At 37.1% G+C, this 21,294-nt stretch overlaps 1 protein-coding gene across 2 annotated transcripts in view; it reads right to left on the bottom strand.

Annotated features, from left to right (window-relative positions):
• The window catches only part of LOC125236545 (phosphorylase b kinase gamma catalytic chain, liver/testis isoform), a 40,389-nt gene that overhangs the window by 17,050 nt on the left and 2,045 nt on the right, over positions 1-21,294 (bottom strand). For both annotated transcript variants that reach the window (XM_048143385.1, XM_048143386.1), the window contains exons 3-6: positions 18,380-18,512; positions 13,606-13,757; positions 3,145-3,235; positions 253-282 (exon numbers count right to left, since the gene is read on the bottom strand). In XM_048143385.1, coding sequence (XP_047999342.1) covers positions 253-282; positions 3,145-3,235; positions 13,606-13,757; positions 18,380-18,512 — 406 coding nt within the window. The remainder of the gene's footprint in view (positions 1-252; positions 283-3,144; positions 3,236-13,605; positions 13,758-18,379; positions 18,513-21,294) is intronic.

Below are 21,294 nucleotides of genomic sequence, written 5' to 3'. Positions count from 1 at the left end.
TAATATTGCGTCTCGAACTCTTCGCGGTATTCTAGATGCTTAGGAAGGTCAGCACTCGACTCTGCTAAGTCCTCTAATCTAGTTTGAACGATATCGAAATCTTGATAATAACAAGTTAACTTCCTATTTTTCCGGAAATGTTCGTATTTGTCATGCTAGTTCAGTCAGTGTCAGTACGTCCTGTACTGACACTGACTGAAATAGCATGACACGTTCGTACGTTTAATTTATGAATTGTTTTGGTATACTTACAATGTGAACATTATAACTCCGCACGCCCAACTGAAAAGATAAAAAATCATTAGTAAAATTGAGCGTTTATAAAAAAAAACAATGGACGGATGGACAGAGTCGATACATAAGTGTTCACTACTTTAAAAAAAAACTTGTATCTTCGTCTGTCAATGAAAAGAAAATTGTAGTAAGTATGTATGGAATGCATATAGACTTACTGCGTTTTAACTTTGAGGAGCAGCGTGAGATACGAGATTTTTAAAAAGTAGTGACGATATGTAACTCCTATACGGAGTTACATATCGTCACTACTTTTTAAAAATAATAAACGGATAAAGTCTAAGAAAAAACGTACCTCAAAGCCCTAGAGAAAAAGGTACGGTGGCCTAGATGGCGTTACACCTTTGGAGAACGCTCGTTTAGATGGCGCTAATATTGATATTTGACATTATAACACATATCAAGCTAAGAATATGAGCCAAATTGTAGAAACTGAGGTTCAAAAGTTTTAAGCTTGTGTCGAGAGATGGCAGTTTGTGGACTGTGATTACACATTTTACTTTGACAGTAACTCTCTATAATACTCGATCCTCCTCCGTTGTACAGTCAACGTATAAGATAAACATAATCTTTTTGACATTTCTTACAAAGGAGCAAGGTAGAAATGAAGTATAAACACATATTTGACGTAGACTTTAACAAGTAGCTACCATTCAGATTCATTTATTTCTTACTAAGTATTACATGATTTTTATTACAACCGAATATAAAAATTAATACTTACATATTAATTTATAGAATTATTAAATATTGGATAATTAGCAAGATTATTATTATTAATACATACAATAGACATTATTTATTTTCAACTACAATTTCATAACATTCATAACATTGATACATAGAAGTGTGAACACGCCCCTCATATTGCTTACTTCCAGAAAATAATCGCTAGAGTTGATTTGAATCGGTATCAGTAGTTCAGAGTTCTAGCATGAGGCATCAGAGATGAAAGAGCGGCGCGTCAGCTCTCGATAATAATGTTGTGACTATTGATGACGAAGAAATACAAACAAAATTTCCTTTAGCACTGTTTACACACATACATACATATAATCACGCCTGTATCCCATAAAGGGGTAGGCACAGCACATGAACCACAAAGTTTCGGTGCCTTTCTTGGGTTGAAAGAAATCCAAATTAGGACATTGCAGTGACAGGTTGCCAGCCTCTCGCCTACGCCACAATTTGACCCAAATCCCACAGTCGACTTCTACGACACCCACGGGAAGAAAGGGGGTGGTGAAATTCTTAACCCGTCACCACACGGTAACCGGTCGCCATTTAGTACCGTTTCGTAACTAAAAATTGGTAACTAGCTTTGAAACGGGAAAAAAAATTCCAATTCGTAACTGGCTTCAAACTGATTTCCCATTACCGATTTGTAACCACGTTTGGTAACCGGCTTCAAAACGGGAAAAAAAATCCCGTGGTGTAACTGGTTACAAAATGTAGTTAAATTATATCTTGAAGTCAGTGATATGAGCGGGTACAGCCGTGGTGGGAGTAGTACTCCCCAGCCGGACCCCTTTTAAATGCATATTTCTGGCAAACTACTGAGGTACATGCAATTTCCGACGAGGTACAAGGGGTATGTCAGAGGTACATTCCACCATGGTAATCTGAGCACAATAAAGCGTGGTGGTCCGGCTGCAGAGTATCACGCAAATTCGACACGTAGCTAGGTTCATTATCAGGAACCACCATATCATTTAGTAAAATTCGCAAAAAAAAATTTTTCTGCATTTTCATACATAATAAATAGTGTGAGAGAATTTAAGAATAACATTCAAGACACTAGTCAAATGATTGACGGCACATGTCAAAACAAATAACATTAGGAATTGGTAAAGGTTGTCACACACGTGTTCAGTAATTATCTTTATTTTTTTAATAACTCGATAACCGTAAGAGTTAAGACGCTAGTTTCTTAGAGAAATTAATTGCATGTGATCTAAAGACCCATCCCTTAAAGTTAACGGAATTCAATAAAAACAGGTTGTACACTTTAACATACACACGCGTTTCATTCTAGACATATAATAAGCCCTAGCCCTTGCTTCTATAATAAGGAGTAGATTTTTTTTATTTATATTCAACAGTTTTAAGCTACAAGACAACAAGACAATAATAACAACAAGACAAATAATAACAAGATAATAATAAGATAATATAATAATAATAACAAGAAATAATAACAAGATAATAATAAGATAATATAATAATAATAGGGGTTTTAATAGACAACAAGATGTTATCCTCTTATTGTAAAGATAGTTTCCGTTCATACCAAAAATTTTCTTCATACGTTGATTTGAGGAACGTACACCACATCACTTTTGCATCTCGGGATCATTCAAAAATCACACGAGGTTTTTTCGGATACTTTTTAACATATATTTTCACACCTAATGCCCAAGTAGTAAAAGGCTTGTTAACGAATGTAAGAAGTGCCTGGCACCCGTTGGCTCGTTGGGTCGAATGAGACTAGCCCAGCCCCTCGAGCACAACTTGTCTTGTCGCGCGCGAGTCCATACTTGAAGTCGCGCTTGATGTATGGACTCGTGAGGCAAGTTGTGCTAAAGGATCAGGACCGAGAGACGTGGCGTACAGTCACCGGCATAAATGTGATGATTTCTATACCTTGTCACATTAACGTCTGGCTTGAAATGTCACACGAAATTGTCAAACGATTTAAAACGACAAGGTACAGAAATCATCACTTATTTATGCCGGTGACTGTACTAGAAGAAAGGCCTATGCTCAGCAGTGGGCGATAAAGGGTTGATTGATATGAGTAAAGGGGCACGATAAATATCGCGGTGTAGTAAAAGGGACGTCAGTACTCACATGTCGACCTCCATTCCGTAACCGGGGGCGTCCTCGAACATGTTCGCTTTCAGCGTCTCGGGCGCCAGGTAACCAGGTGTACCGCACAGCTCTGCAACAATATCATACTTCGTTTACAAATACATGAAAAAATCAGGCAATGATTGAAAGTTCTGAAACTATACAAAGGTTTTTTAAAACAACTATACATATAAACCGGCTGTAATTATTTTGTATTTCGATGTGTAGCTGAAAAATAACTGTCCGAATGTTCAACGTACAGTCAACCAATTGGCACCCTAGGCCACTGCAGAACTATGTCATAGTGACGTTATAAATCAGATTGTAAGAAATCTCTTACTGCTTGTCATTTTGACATGGTTCTAGAGCGGCCTAGGGTTCCAATTGGTTGACTGCACAACAGTCAGAATAAATAGTCAGAACCCTATCGTTCATAAAATTTGCTACATATGTCAGTGTCACAGGCGTTTCGAAGGTCTAATAGGTAATCTTCGGATGTATTTATTTATTTATTTATTTATTTATTTATTTAAACTTTATTGCACAGTAAAAAAATGTACAAAAGGCGAACTTAATGCCAGAAGGCATTCTCTACCAGCTAACCTTTGGGCCAAACAGAGATCTATAAGAGCTTAATAGGTGCAGGAAATGTCGCAATGACGAAAAATGGAATACCTACTAAATAACCATAAATGATTATATATATCATACAGCTTACTATTATATATATTAAAAAAAAATATACATACTTAAAATAATATAGATACCTACTTACAAATACACATAAATATACATACGTAACATTATATATACATAAATAAATATATATATCTGCCTTATAATTATTACGACTCTTAGTTATGAGACTTTTCTAAAAGATGTCTGCGCAACTTGATCTTAAACAGAGACTTGGTCTGACTTTGCCTTATGTCAAGAGGGAGATCATTCCAAAGACGAATCGCATGCATAGTGAAAGAGTTGGACATGGATCCGGAGCGATAGAGAGGCACTGATAAAATGAGTTTCCGGGAGGAACGAAGCTCACGGCCCGGCTGTGCGGTGACAAACTGAAATTTAGACCGCAGGTACTCCGGTATTGCTGGGTCATTTAGTATACTGTACAGCATACACAGCACTCTGAGGCTCCTGCGGTCCCGTATTCGGAGCCAATTAAGTTTCCGGCGATAGATGGAGATATGATCGTACTTGCGGAGGCCAAAGATAAACCTTATGCAACTATTTAGAAGTCTATCTAACCTGTCTAAGAGTCCTTGTGAAAGATTAGTAAGGCACACATCACTATAATCAACGATTGGAAGCACAAGAGCCTGTATGAGTAGAATTTTAGTGCTCGTCGGCAAGAAATGTTTAAATCTGTATAATGATCTTAATGTATTTGTAACTCTGCGACATACGTCAGAAACTTGTGGCTCCCAGGTCAAGCCCCGATCGATGATCAACCCCAGGTTCCTCACTTGCGATGATAGTGGTATTACGGTACTCTCAAAGAGAATGGGTCTTACATGTGAGAAGTCAGAGAGTAAAACAGAACGCGGAGTCCCGAGAACGATAGCTTGACACTTAGACGGGTTGACATCGATCCCAAAATCTTTCGACCAGGATGCAATGCTAGAAAGGTCGTTATTTAGCCGCGTTATAGCCTCGTCCATATTATCAACCGCCACTTGAGTGTACAGTTGTAAGTCGTCGGCGTACAAGTGATATGAGCAATTTATTAAGGGCGTTATTAAATTAACAAATACAGAAAACAGCAGTGGAGAAAGTATACCGCCCTGAGGAACACCAGATGAAAGTTCGCACCAGTCAGAAAGTGTCCGATTGGCACGTGTTGCCTGCCGACGACCGCAAAGGTAGGATGCAAACCACTCGGCCGCTGATGACGAGATATTGAGATGTTCGAGGGCGGCAAGGAGAAGCTCGTGATTTACAGCATTAAATGCATTTGAAAAGTCTATTAATACCACTACTGTGACAAGAGACGCTTCTATGCCCTGCCGCACATCTTCAATAACCTTGAGTAAAGCGGTAGTCGTACTATGCCCTGAACGAAAGCCTGACTGGAATGGCGAGAGAATGTGGTTATTAGAGATATGAATGGACAGTTGCTTGTGCACTACGGCTTCCAGAACCTTGGACAAAAACGGAAGAATTGAAATTGGACGAAATTCTTTAAGCAACGAGGGGTTAGGTACTTTCGGGAGAGGAATTACATAGGCACTACGCCACAGAGATGGGAAGACTCCTGTACGCATGGAGAGATTGACGATATGCGTTATAATAGGCACAATGCAATCAAGGATATGCAATACCATAACCCTACTTAGCTCGTCATATCCAATGGCATTCGACTTAATAGATTTAATTATTTTACTAATTTCATCATCAGAGGCCGGCGTGAAGGTAAAGATAGACCGAGAAGAAGAAGGTAGAGCGCGAAGGTACGAGATACTTTTGGACGCAGTGGCAGGGTCAAGCGAAAATGATTTTGAAAAGTGCGTGTTTAAATCGTTCAGAGAAAAAGCAGCTGAGATATTCGAATGGACTGAAGATTTGCCTACGCCAATAGTTTTAAGGAACTTCCAGGTGTCAGCTGGTGAACATGAAACAATATTTTGGTGAATATATTTACGTTTAGCATCCCTAATAATTTTGTTGCACCGATTCCTAATAATTTTAAAGGCATCCCAGTTATCGCCGCAACGATCGCGTTTGTACTTGCGGAATGCACGATCCCGCCTCGTCATCGCAATACGGACCGCGTGGGTAATCCAAGGCGCAGGCGGGCGTTTTAGTTTGACATCACGAACGGGCGCATGAGTGTCAAACAGTTTTAAGACAGCCGTGTTAAGTGCACATATGTATCTGTGTAGCTATTTCTAAAAAAACGACATTGATCGTCATTTTGAAAGCATAACCTATTTTAGGATCCATTTTTGCGTTCTTTCATCGTCTATGGATATCATTCGGGCATATTAATCATTATTATGTTTTGTACGAAATTGCTTTAGGTCAGAATTTCTTCAGACCATACTACTAGTACTACAGTTTTTTTTTTTTTTATTTAACTAGGGACTTACAATCCTTAATGATTATATCAGCCCCATTGTACCTTAATCAATATTACAACTTATTTTATGGATTAGTCTTATATCTACTTAAATAGCCTAGCACAAATAAATAAATTTGTTTAGCCTCAACTGACGTAGGCTCAGCTAAAATACACTGGAATCCACCCATATCTAACGTATTCAGACCGAGTGAACAAAACAGACCTAGTATATCGCCTTCGTTCCGTACACACTCCGCCAAAACATGGTGAACGTCCTCTATTTTATTACAAGTCTCACAATTTGGTGATGGTGTTTCCTTCGTAATTTCCAGAAATGTTCATATTTGTAATGCTAGTTCAATCAATGTACAGTCAACCAATTGGAACCCTAGGCCACTCTACAACCATGTCAAAATAACAAGCGGTAAGAGTTTTCATACAATCTGATTTATAACGTCACTGTGACATAGTTCTACAGTGGCCTAGTGTTCCAATTGGTTGACTATACATCTTGTACGCTTCCGTAACAATAAGAAGGCAAATCTTTTCGCACTCCATCTGTACTACACAGCATAAACCAGGACCAAAGAGGATCGAGTATTATAGAGAGTTACTGTCAAAGTAAAATGTGTAATCACAGTGCACAGACTGCCATCTCTTGACACAGGCTTGAAACTTTTGAACCTCAGTTTTGCCAATTTGGCTCATATTGTTAGCTTGATATGTGTTAAAATGTCAAATATTAATATTAGCACCATCTAGCCGAGCGTTCCCTAAAAGTGTAACGCCATTTAGGCCACCGTACCTTTTTCTAGTTTTTCTCTAGGGCTTTGAGGTAGGTTTTTTTCTTATACTTTATCCGTCTATACGGAGTTAAATATCGTCACTACTTTTAAAAAAACTTGTATCTTCGTCTGTCAATGAAAAGAAAATTGTAGTAAGTATGTATGGAATGCATATAGACTTACTGCGTTTTAACTTTGAGAAGCAGCGTGAGATACGAGATTTTTTAAAAGTAGTGACGATATGTCGTTGACCAGGACCAATGTAAATACTTTGAAGACGTAAATATTAGAATACTAGCTTTTGCCCGTGGCTTCGCTCGCGTTAGAAAGAGACAAAAAGTAGCCTATGTCACTCTCCATCCCTTCAACTATCTCCACCTAAAGAATCACGTCGATTCGTCGCTCCGTTTTGCCGTGAAAGACGGACAAACAGACACACACACTTTCCCATTTATAATATTAGTATGGATAATCATAATTATCCTTATTGACATACACAAGTGCGTATTAGCAACGTCACAATGCCGTTTGGCCAGCCAATCACAGCGCAGTATTCAGTAGGTGTGGTGGGCATAAAGACATAATATTAACAGTGTCAATATTTACAGGCCCGGCCAAACCTTGACATGTACTGTGCTGATAATGCGCAGAGCTTGACCAGCGGGCGTAGCCTAGTGGGATAAACTTTATCGCATCGGTGCGTTTCTATATTACAAATATTGCGAAAAGGACGGCCTGACGTTATATTATCATTGCGGAGAGGGCGCTGTTAATCTCATATATGTGGTGATAGTTCAATATATTATTATAAAAAAAATAGTTCTCTTGAAATTCGGCAAGATGGCGCGTATTTATTCCTGGTGGGTCAATCCGTGGCAAGAGTAACGTAAGTCACGATTTTATGGCATGTTCCATTTATTCACGATGCAAGTTCAAGGGACAATCTATCTCTAAGTAAGTGTTACTTTCCCGATATATGAATACCGTCAACCGGGGTGACTTTAGGAAATTTTGGGGTTACTTTGATGGTATTTGAACGATCATTATTCACTGAAACTGTTCATGTAACTAGTTAGATCAATATTCTTGTAAATGTACCATAGAACATCCCGAATATACTTACAGTATGACTTTAAAACTAAATTTTCAAAGTAGCCCCTGCGTTTTAAAGCCACCCCAGTTGACCGTATGCATTTATGCATCCTTTCATTTGCAGCTCTAGTTCAAATAAACACTCAATGAAGTAGTGACTCAAGTTATTTTTACGTGGATTTACCCTTGTCATGTTTCATCTGGTTAGAGGATTTTCGTATTAATGTCAAATATACTAATCTGTCTATTATTGAGGAATGACATAGCTTCCTGGAGTCCATGGCTGTTAAATTTAATGTCAATAAGGAAAAAACCTACAGTTTCAGTCGTAGAATAGTTATTTGTTTACAAGAGGGAAAAGTTGTTGTCGCTTGCGTTAATATTGATAATTGAACTGGTTTTAATATTGAGCCGCGAGCTTAACGAGTGGTTCGAAAATTTGAATCATGAGCGTTGCGAGAGTTTTAATGGTCGAACGTTAAACACAACTAAAATTGGGACATAAACTGAAAAAATGAGTCTGTCTACCAGCATTCGAGTATCCTCAAGTGACCAAAAAATCAGTGCATATTCACCAGGCAACCAGCATTCGCTAAGAATTCAACTACAAACCACTCTACTACATATATAACCGACACTCTTTTGTGTTTCTGTACCCCTGGTACCGTGCATTAACACAATAGACTTGCGACATTGTACGAACCAGATGGTAACCCGAGATACGCCAATCGGACCGTGACCTCTTGAGTGAAATGCAACTTTAACCCCGTTATCTAAGAGTTGTTTTACTTTGACGTCAGTCGCGCATACAAAAATGATGGCTTAAGAAGTTAAGATTACAGATAAGTGCCACGAGCTATTTAGTATTAGAGATTATAGCAGAAAGGTTAAATGGTTAGTGCGAAGTTATTTTTAGTTGTGATTGAAGTTACTTAATACGTTTTGATCACAAGTAGCTTTAATTTTCCATAGTTAACAGAAGTATGAGGTAACTGTTTGGACGCTTTAAGGAGTTATCACATTTGGCGAATTGCAATTTTCAACTCGTCGAATATGATAGTGCCTTTATATGATAAACTCCAGCGAGCGAGTCGTAAAACTTACTTACTTGAAAGTGTAGAAGTTACCAATAGGTGTCACTGGCGCGCTGGCTATAACTAATCTTGCTCTGTATTCACCTAAATCACTGTCTCCCACTAATCAAGTGCTAGCCCTGTGGCCTATTACTAGGGTTTGCAATCCGGATATTCGAATATCCGAATTATTCGAATATCCGCCAATATTTTTATCCGAAAATATTCGAATAATCCAAGTGAAATTATCCGGATAGACGGATAATTTCTATAAACATTATTTTTTATTTATAAGTAATATATTTAATAGATAGACGTCACTGAAACCAATTTCGATCAATTCTTAATACGGACAATGTTATTGCTAACAAGTTAACACCCATTTATCTTCAAAATCAAACTAATATTTACAAAACAAAGAAAGCATTCGTGGACAAGAAGTAAGCAGAATGCCTCACCCCACGCACTCAGTTCTTATCAAATATTCGATTAATTGGATGATTTAAAAAAACAGAAAAACGTTCAAGTATTATTTTTTAATATGAAAACGTTACCCCAACCTACTTTCAATACTGCTAATAGCTAACGTGAAGTTATCTGTAAAACCGTACTTAATAAGGGAGATTTATACCTAGATTTCCTGGTCCCTTGTTTTTTTGAAATTGAAATTTAGCGCCTCATTCCGAATTTAGCTGTTATCAGTTCCATGGCAATTTAGTACGCCAGAATTCCCTCCGCTTCACTAAGAAATATAAGGCATTTTCCTTTTAAGTCCTTAGTTACATTCATACACAAAAATCGGTCTAATTACTACTTATACTTTGAAATCTTAGTCGATCTACTGATCAGCTTGGAAACTAAAAAACCCATCAAATTGCTGCCGAGCAATTTGAGGCGTTTTGGATTTGAATATTTAAATAAGTTCGCCTTTGTACCTCCTCCTTCTTCATTTTTTTAAATTTTATGTCTTGTATATTTTATGTTGGTGGTACAATACTTATTTATCGCCTTTCCCCTTCCATTGGTACTTTTGTACCAGCCACTGTGCAACTAAAGTCTAAAATGATCTACGGATAGGAAGTGTCTTCGACTAATTGGTCTTCTCTTTTTTTGGTTATTCTGTTTTGAACGAGTACCTATGCTCAGTTGCTCATTCCTGTTCTAAGACCCTAACCAGGACGCTTTTGTTTAGAGCCTACGAAAAGAGTTTTCAACCTTTTATATTAAGTATCCGATCCGGTCCTAGATGGCATCTGGTACGGGCGTAGGCATTTATGCAAATGACTAGTGACTACAGTGGTAGTATCAGCATGGGCAATTATGCCACTGTCTTTTAAGCCGAGACATACGCAATAATTACCTGTGTACATAAGAATATAGTTAGACAAACCCAAGGAAAGAATATCTATATACTCAGCGACAGTCAGGCGGCACTCAAAGCCTTCACATCGCCCAGAGGTGACTCTTGACTGGTATTAAACGGCATCCAAGCTCTTAACAAGCTTGGAAGGCAAAACAAGATCCAACTGGTATGGATACCGGGGCACGAAGGCTTCATTGGCAATGAAAATGCTGATGAACTTGCCAAGGCCAGGTCGGAAGACAACGTCACAAGGAACCATTAAAACGGCTATGAAGGACCATACAAAGGCTAATCACCAAAAAGAGTGGGATGCCCTGGTAGGTCTGAAGCATTCAAAGCTCTTTATGCGGAGGGTAGAATCTGGATGGAGCAAAAAGCTAGGAAAGCTAGGCAAAAGACAACTCCAAATTATAACGGGGGTGTTCACAGGCCATTACGGGATCAAAGGAATGTTGGCCAAGATGGGACACGCTGACTACACAGATTGTCGCATGTGCGGCGAAGAGGAAGAGACCGTCAGACATCTAATGTGTGAATGTCACGCCCTCGCCAGACAAAGAATGAAGAACTTTGGAGCAGGCTACCTAGTACCAAAGGACATCAGAGAGCTACCCATAAGCCTCATCATCCGATACGTGGAGATGGTCGAGAAGCTCCTGAATAGCTGAAGGATCTTAAGATCTAAGAGGGTAATTGCACAAAAGATCCCGATGGGTCGAAGTGTATCCGGAAGGGCCCCGCAGATTTAAGATAAGATGAGTATCCGATCCGATCGAGCGAAGGACCGACTCCTATACATTCTCGAAATCATTCAAGGCAACATCTTTGATTTTTGCCTTTGACATCCTTCCTATATCCGATATCGGAACGGATAATATGACAACGCTGTATCGCCTATAACCATCATCATATCCAATGATGTTGTCTCACGTTCCACTCTACACAAGCCATTCTCTCTACCATCCATTTCCAAGGTAAAGGTGTTGTCAGAAAAACTTCTCGTTATACCTAACACCTAACTAATCACTACTACTAACTGTCTTATATCGACAGCTCACTATCTGATTGCAAGATTCTAGTCATAGAACTAAAGATAGAGAGCTAGGTGTGTTTTAATTTCTACAGTTTGCTGATTTACGCAAAAAATAAATAAAAATGTAGGTAATATTCGCATTATGGCGCTCATCTATCTCAGCCGTTATCAATTCCACGCTTATACGCACCTGTAACATTAATTTTGTTCCATTTAATAAATTATCCGAATTATTCGAATATTCGAATAATAAAAATTGTATTATCCGAATTATTCGAATATTAAAAATCCGTCGGATAATGCAAACTCTACCTATTACACAGGTAGTTTCAGTGGACTGTTCTTCCTTTATACCTGCCTATACAACGTGTTTCCGGTATCACTCAAAACCTCAGACACCCCAACAGATTTTTATTTTTTTTAACTCATCTAGAGTATTCATCTTTTAATCTGATGGTTACTTTTTTTTTAAATTGAATTTTTAGATTTCTGTACAGCTCTACTTGACTTTTAGCTCTACACTCAATAAAATAATTGCTAACTACCATCATAAACCATAAAACTATTTATTTGTGTACGTTACTGCAACGACATAAGGTTTACCAATAGACAGTTAAGATGTCATTGTGAAACACTTTAAAGCTTTGTCACAGTAAACTTCAAATTGGACAGGTAATTGCAGTAAGCAAATTTAAACCCAATATTCAGAATGACAAGGTTGTAATTAGGTTTTATTTGACGTTCATATGCGCATTGTAATATGCCTACTTGAAAAATAAATATTTCATTTTCATTTTTTTTTTAATTTTTTACGAGTTCAATTTGTTATGACTTATGATAAACATTAAGATTAAACTGACAAACAACGTCAAACTCGTAGCGGAAAAAATAATCGCCCAAGTAACCAGCCAGTATTAATACCCCTAAATACTGAAAAAGGTAAACAACCTCTAGCAATGCGATATACACAATGTTGTATTACGAATACAATAGAATAGGCACGTAAAAAATAACTAATCACACTAATTTAAACGGTTTTCAGGTTTTTAGTGTTAAGTGAAACACGGTGTATACATAACTATCTCCCTCTATCAATAAGCTGGCATTTTATTTAAAGACTTACCGAACAATTTATCTCCTTCTTTAAGAACTTTAGCGACGCCGAAGTCAGTAATCTTTACGTTCAACTGGTCGTCTAGTATGATGTTTTCGGGCTTCAAGTCTCGGTAGACTTATTTTCTTGCTTTCTATCTACCTATATTCATATTAGAGATGGGCCGAATATTAGGTAAATATTCGGTATTCGACAAATTTTTCAATGTTTGTATTCGGCCGAATAGTTCGGTTACATTGCCGAATATTTACCGAATAAACAAAGTAAATAAGTAGCGTAAATTGTTTCGTAATTCATCTCATAATGACATCCTATATCAGCAATCTAAGGAACTCCAAAGGGAGTTAAAAAAGCGTTTAAAAATAAAATACAATAATTTTGTAAAAAAGGTAAAATAACGTTTTCAGTACAGATGGTGTTTTTTTTACGCACTAGTGCGAGAAGTGGTTCATTATATGCCAGGTCGAAACTTTGGAGGCTCATCTGTACTGAAAAACGTCGTACGATACACGTGCGAAAAGGAAATTCGTAACTCGTGTCGATTTAAAACACTCCCTTCGGTCGTGTTTTAATTTATCGCCACTCGTTTCGAACTTCCTTTTTTACGCACTTGTATCGTTAATGTACTAATCTTATGAAACAAAAACCAAAATTTTCTTATGCACTAAATTATAGGAACATTAAGAACCTTAGTACGATAAACATGGTACACATCACCAATCATTGAAAAGTTTTTAACTCTTAGCCAGGATTTAAAATATGGCTCAACCGAATATTCGGCCGAATGTTCGGTTCGGTAACAGCTGAACCGAATGTTCGGCCGAATATTCGTATTCGGCAAAGTACGTATTCAGCCCATCTCTAATTGCTATCTCACTCTAATAGTAAGGTGTCCTACTCTTGCAAGAGAAACAGACCCATGAATACTCACCGAACAGTTTTTCTCCTTCTTTAAGAACTTTTGCGAAGCCGAAGTCAGTGATTTTGACGTTGAGCTGGTCATCTAGTAAGATGTTTTCGGGTTTCAAGTCTCTGTGCACTATGTTCTTGCTGTGCACATACCGAACACCTTCTAAGACTTGTCTGTAACAATAATGTACGGTTATTTAAGTTTCATGACGAATGATGAAAACGTTTTGTCACATCTTCTATCATCGTTTATGAATACCGCCGTAAAGTTAAAAAGGTGTGCAAAATTATTGAATATCTCCAGGTATAAGGTAAAGTATAACTTTTATGTTACGTTCAATTAGAGTAGATTATGTATAATTTTAATAGTCTGGATCAAATTAAATTCTAATTCATTGATTCCTATCTTCAGTTCTTCACGCAACGACGTACAGACAATCTGCAAATATACCAAAATAACTACAGAGTGTTTGTATACAGATGTTTTAATATTTTTTCTAAAAATGATAATTATCAATTACCAACAAACAGAAATTATCAAAAAGGCTATATCCGGATATATACCTAAGAATTAAACACGGTACGTCATATATTTAAAATGGCGAGAGTAATAGTAGTCATCAACAGAAGACATTTTAGAAATAGTAATTATTTGTAATCAACGAACGCTAAGTTGTGCGGAATGTGTATAGGTAAAACAATACTAGAATCACCTGAAATCTTTGTTTATAGGTACAAAGGACATATCTACTTAGGTTGTCTATTGTTTGCCCGACAGTCATTTAACATAATATTCATTTGCCCGAATCTAACTTGCCTGAATTTCATTTGCCCGAATGATTTGTTTACCATAAAAATCATATGACATACTCGTTGTTTATCCGAATATTACCTTCCATAATCATACAATGCCATACTATTTGTTAGCCATATTATTAAGTGCAATAATATGGTTTCATAGAATATTCAAACGCCATAAGCAATTATTGCCATATTAATTGTTGCCCATATTATTACCTAACCTAACCTACTTTCTGATAGCAGTTTCATTTTCCAGGGGTCACAGTTCTAACCTAACCTAACCTACTTATCCAGCAGTTTCATTCTCCAGGGAGTCACAGTTCTAACCTAACCTAACCTACTTTCTGATAGCAGTTTCATTTTCCAGGGGGTCGCAGTTCTAACCTAACCTAACCTACTGTCTGATAGTATTTTCATTTTCCGGGGGTCACAGTTCTAACCTAACCTAACCTACTTTTCAAGCAGTTTCCTTTTTCAGAGGTTCACAGTTCTAACCTAACCTAACCTACTTTCTGATAGCAGTTTCATTTTCCAGGGGGTCACAGTTCTAACCTAACCTAACCTACTTTCTGATAGCAGTTTCATTCTCTAGTCCTTCTAGTACCTATTATAGTAGTTTTCGATTCTGCCAAAGCACATTATGGAAATTGACTTTTCTGGACGCTAATTTGTATGACAAATGATGGTATGGAATGTGGTAATTACGGATTTCGATGATTCTGACAAATGACATTATGGAAACTGACTTTATGGGAAACAAAGTTTCTGGCACTAGATTAATATAGTAAACAATGATTATGGCATAAGATGTTATGAGAAACAATATTATGATTGTTGAATAGGATGGCAAATAAAATTATGGCAAATGAAATTCTGGCAAATGGGGGTATCCCATCTACTTATAATCTAGAACACAGAACAAAACTCTAGAAATCTAGTCTATAACGAGGATGTGTTATTTAACTTATTTAAGATAAACACCTCCAACACTACATACACCGATGTTTTGTTTTATTATTAATTAAAATATTTATTATGTTTATAATATTATTGAAATTTCATGAAATTATAAAATTTTATTGAGCATATAAAAATATATTTTCATTTTTTTTTAACATACCTTACATAATACTTAACCAAAACATCTACAACTACGTTCCAACCAATATACACGCACATTTCCTTAGCTCCCACATTTTTGCACACACTCAGCGCCATGGTATACGGCAGAACTTGCAGACAAACTTGCAAACTACGTTACTGAGGTACCAGGAGTACAGGACGGCGCAAGAGTTAGTTCGCGACTGGGTCATACGCGATGTTCGCGAATCTATTATCTTGACGTATACTTCGTTGTATATGTTATTTCGTTAATGAGTAACATTAAAATTGTTTAACCCTTAGAGTCGCAACATTTTTTTTTTAATGTAAAGCAGTTTTTAAATGTTTTTTTAGATTTATTATAGTGACAAAGTAAGTGTAAAAAATACAAAAAAAATTCTATAACTTGTAAATACCTAAATAATCTACGTATAGAATAATATACGTTGTCAACAACTCAACAAAAAACGATCCTGGGTATATGTATACTATTCTAAGCAATACTATACTTCCTATGCAATGCGATGGTAAGTAACAAAGCAGTTTCTTGTCTTCACGTAGCACAAATGCACATCACATTTCGTGCATTTTGTACTTGCCTGACCGTTCATAACGGATTTTTTCAGGCGGTCATTTTGTTTCTTTATATTAGCCAGTTTATAGTGACGTCGTCTCAGAAGCCATGCGTTATTGATACACGTAACTATATCAATAATTTGAAAAAAAATATTTAAGTACAACCAACGCATGGAAATTAATTTCGGTACTATACAATGCTATCAGCATAGCTGCGAGATCCACCCCTCCCGTGGCGATTGTAATGAATGACGAACAGTTTGTCCTTTAGTACCGTTTCGTGACTAAAAATTGGTAACCGGGAAACGGGAAAAGAATCCCAAATCGTAACTGGCTTCAAATTAGGACTTTCCCGTTACCTATTTGTAACCACGTTTGGTAACCAGCTTCAAAACGGGAAAAAGCATCCCGTGTTGAAACTGGTTACAAAATGAGACTAAATCATTACCGATTCGTATAGCCATTGTTGGTAACCAGCTTCCAAACGGAAAAAAATGGTTACAAAATGGGACTTTTTTTACCGTCATGAATACCTACATGATTTATTCAAATAATGCTGACATTGAGTAATTTTTTAGGGTTTCGTAGTCAACTAGGTTGACTATAGGAACCCTTATAGTTTCGCTCTGTTCGTCTGTCCGTATCTACCGTATCCGTCTTAGCTTTTATTTGGTAGAAAGTCCGATCAGTACCTAACTCGGGCCCAATACGTAACCAGCTACAAACAGGGAATTCTATATTCCCGTTCTGTAGCCAGTTAGAAAAATTAGTAACCAAACGGTACCACGCTGGCCCAGTTCGTAACCGGCTACAAACCGGGAATCTTGATTTCCATTTTGTAGCCTACGAGAATAGGCAAATTCCCATAAAATGATGGGCTCTTTGTATTGAGGCCATTAAAATGCAGTTTTGCCTGGATTTGTAATTAAAATAGGTATTAATAAGTCTTTATTACTCTAAACAGTTTTAAAGTTATTTAGAGTCGTAGTCGCAACGTATAGTATGCCATACGGAACAAATCAGACTTCATTCACAGGAGTGTTGGCAACGTATAGTATACTAAACCGTGTTGGAAATATGACAATAAAACGTAACTACAATGTATCAGACACAAAAATATTGCATTGAAAGATAGGTTATTATCATTCCCATACAGGGCACTGCTTTCTTTGGTTGAATTCTAAGAAATTTTATTAAATTATGTTAATTTACCTTATGACTCCGCAAAGATTTTCTCATGGTCGCACAATTCGTCTAATTGTGTTATTATCGAGCACTAATATACCTCAAGGTATTTTAATGCAAATTCTACCCACCTTTATAAATTGTACTACAAAATTCATTCCTCTTTAAACATTGGCGCAGTACCCTATTTATTTTTTTATTTGTTTTGTATAGCATGATATACAAAGTGACTCTAAGGGTTAATGGTGATTTTATGAAAAGTTTTTGTTATAATTTGAGAGTTTAAAGATTAAGTGAGTGGAGTCACGTATGCGCAAGTTTATTTAAACACGTTTTTTAATGAAAAAAGTAAGATATGATTGATTTCTTCGCTTTATAGATTATATTTATTATGAAATATTCAATATTGAATGCTCTATTAGGATTTATTATAACTACGTGTATAAAATCTAGCCTATATAGCACCAGAGTAAATAAATAATTCAGTAGTTTCAAGTCTCAATTATGGGTCTCAATTCAACCCTCAGAGAAGTCAGAACTGCCATCTACGCACGTCGAATTAAACACGTTTCGCAAGGCGTCGAAAGATGGCGCTAATCGCAATATTACAAGTAAACAGCTATCAGTATTTTTTCTTTTTTTTTAGACGATCGCCGATTGACCCTAGTCACACCTGATGGAAAGTGAAGATAGAATCTAAAGAGGAGCTCACCGATTCATTAACGAGGTCGTATTTTTCATGGAACACCAACGATGGGAGCGGATTCCATTCTTTTGCAGAGTCAGCTAATACTATTAAAACAGGGTACGTAGCCGAATGGCACAAACGCTCACGAAACGAAACGCTCGTAGTAGTCGTCGTGTCGTATATCTCTATCGCTCTTGCGTATTGGCGCGACAGAGTCAGACTACCTTTCGCGGCGTTTCGTTTTCGTTTCGCGTCGTAGAAATGCCATTCGGCTACGGCACCACATGTAATGCGTAGCAATATGTTTCCATCGTCTTTTGTCGGAAACGTTCGTATATCATATTATGTCGTGTTATTTCGTTCAACCGTGAGTTTCCGCAAAAATACGAAGGAAAAAGATTTTGCACTGCATTAACTACATAATATGTACATTATTAAAGCTTACCTCATAATATATCTAGTTTTCTTCTCGGAGAGTGTCACCACCGAAGTCAAGTAGTCGAACAGTTCTCCATTCTTGCACAGCTCAAATACTAAGAAGATGAATGTTTCCGACTCAAACACATCCTGCAGTTCAACTGAAACAAAATTTAACACTGTTAGTTGATATAACACTTTGAAGCGCTGCTGGTAACCTAGTAGAGAATGTGCGACTTTCAATCCGGAGGTCGCGGGTTCGAGCCCCGGCTCGTACAAATTCAGGAATATACCAATGAGTTTTTCAAAACTTTGTGCGAAATATCATATGATATGTTGCCCGACGCTTTAAGGAGACCTAGTGAGGAAACCGGACTAATCCCATTAAGACCTAGTTTACCCTTCGGGTTGAAAGGTCAGATGGCAGGTCAATGGGACCCCAGGCTCCCATGAGCTATAGCGAACGAAAGAATTATTAAATTAAAGTATGTACTTGATTAAAAAGTCAAAGTTAGTAGTCAAAATTAGAGTGATTTGCCACCGATGTGGTATAAAAAAAATGGTAAAACAATTAACCTTAACATACTTAACGTCTGTGGTCTAAAACTCGGATCAAAGTCCACACTTTCTTTATCAGACATTATACACTCAATAACAACGAAAACAGGTCACTACATACTAACATGTGGTTACAAAGTGACTAGTATTCATTGCGTTTGAGTGTAGTATTTGTTTTGTAAGGACACACCTCCCCATTTGCGTAACTAATTGCTAAATTATCTGTTTATTTAAAGCGTTTTAATACCCTCAGTGTGTTGCATGCTTAATGTGTCTTTATCTGGGACTGTAGCCAAGAGTGCAACAGTTGACGCTTTGTAGCGTATCGTATACATAGTTATCTCTATCGCTCTTTCGTATTGGCGATGCCGTTGGGTATCATACGCCACAAACCGTGAACGATTGTATTCTTGGCCCATGAAGCATTGACATTTAACGTTACCAGGCATGTAGGTACATAATCTATGTGGAGAAAATAACCCTTTTTGCTAAAGATTACGTCCAAAAGACTACGCACGGCGAGACTTCATGAATACTAGTTTAGTGCTTAGTGTCGTGTATAGCCTGGTACTAGTGGTACTGTGGGACAGCCTGCGGGGCTATTATGCTTCCCATTTTTAACCCCCGACGCAAAAACGACGGGGTTTTATACGTTTGACGTGTCTGTCTGTCTGTTTGTCTGTGTGTGTCTGTCTGTGGCTTCGTAGCTCCCGAACAGATGAACCGATTTAGATTCAGTTTTTTTTGTTTGAAAGCTGAGTTAGTCGGGAGTTTTCTTCTTCTTAGCCATGGCCCATGTTTCATGAAAATCGGTCCACTATGTCGCGGTCGGGGTTTTTTCAAAATTTTGATTTTGTGGTTAAGACATGTGTCACTCTCACGCTGACATACTTGCTAGAACGTGACGGATGCTTTATCCATATAGATAAATGATAAAATTGCAAGCATAATTGGCAGGCTGGGCAGCTAGTAATTGGTAAAGAGTAAAAATTATTAGGATATATGTGGAGAATTGGTCTCCATACAATTTTGAGGAAAATTATAATTTATATAGTTGGTAACCAAAAATAATTTGCCATGTTTCATCTATAGGTAAGAGATCTGAGCGTTCAGTAATTACCTTACCAAGCAAGGCTGCATTTCACGGATCACTTAACTTCAGGGTGCTCTTTAAAAATAAACATTACCTATTTGTGTAGTGCCAAGGTATGTTGAACTTTATTATGTGACCATTTAGTATATTTTACATGAGCATCAGTTTTATAATTAAACTGTTATTGTTAATTAGGGTTTTCTTTATAAATAAGTGGTATTTTGTTCAATTACACTTTAGGTTAGGAATGATTGTGCTTTAGTGGTTCATTACCTGGCATTTTTGGGGGGTGATAATATGATAAAAGAATGGAAGATACTTTTGACGACCGGTCTGGCGCAGTCGGTAGTGACCCTGCCTGCTACGCCGCGGTCCCGGGTTCGAATCCCGGTACGGGCATTTATTTGTGTGATGAGCACAGATATTTGTTCCTGAGTCATGGATGTTTTCTATGTATATAAGTATTTATATATATCGTTGTCTGAGTACCCACAACACAAGCCTTCTTGGGCTTACTGTGGGGCTCAGTCAATCTGTGTAAGAAAGAATGTCCTATAATATTTATTTATTATTTAATGATATTGGAAGGCCTGTAAAATCAATTTTTCTAGTCATGTAAAGGGGTTGTCTTAATAATATTATGCACAGTATGATGTAAGTATGCATGAACATGCAGTATATTTAGATAAGATAAGATAATATTTATTGTCAAAGCTGTGTAGGTAAATAGGTGTTTTCAATATTTACAAAGTTCATCAGCTTGCCCATTTCGGGCGTACAATAATAAACTTAACTAATGCATGCAACAAACAAAATAATAACAAAATTAATTTTCTATGTACATAAAATATTCATTCATATCGTAGAAACTTTGTGCTAGAAGTCATTTCTTGCAGCTGATAGTACTCGGTCTCTGGAGTATATTAAACCGTGAAACATTATAGCTTTTACGATGTTTTTTTGGAGAAAACGGAAAAACAAATTTGCTACGTAAAAACACCCTGTTTATGTGATTATTAAATGAAAACTCATTGAACAGATTCTAGTACCTCTTTTACGTACCACTTAACTGTAACTGGCCACTTCAATGACATGTGCAGTTTTCCCGCCGAACCTTTACGACATTTACAACAAACAATTGTTGACATGACAGACAGTGTTATTGTGACATGTGATAATGCACATGATGATTTTTTTTAGACGAAATTATAATTAGTTTTTTTGTTAGGAAAATGAAATCAAAAAAGTTACATGAAAAGATTTCTTTAAAGTTAATTATTTTAATGTAAAGT

This window comes from Leguminivora glycinivorella, chromosome 19 (genome assembly GCF_023078275.1).
Source record: "Leguminivora glycinivorella isolate SPB_JAAS2020 chromosome 19, LegGlyc_1.1, whole genome shotgun sequence".
NCBI classification, from domain to species: Eukaryota; Metazoa; Arthropoda; class Insecta; order Lepidoptera; family Tortricidae; genus Leguminivora; species Leguminivora glycinivorella.
The sequence above is the reverse complement of the archived record's forward strand: the minus strand, read 5'-3'. Positions and strand labels throughout refer to the sequence as shown.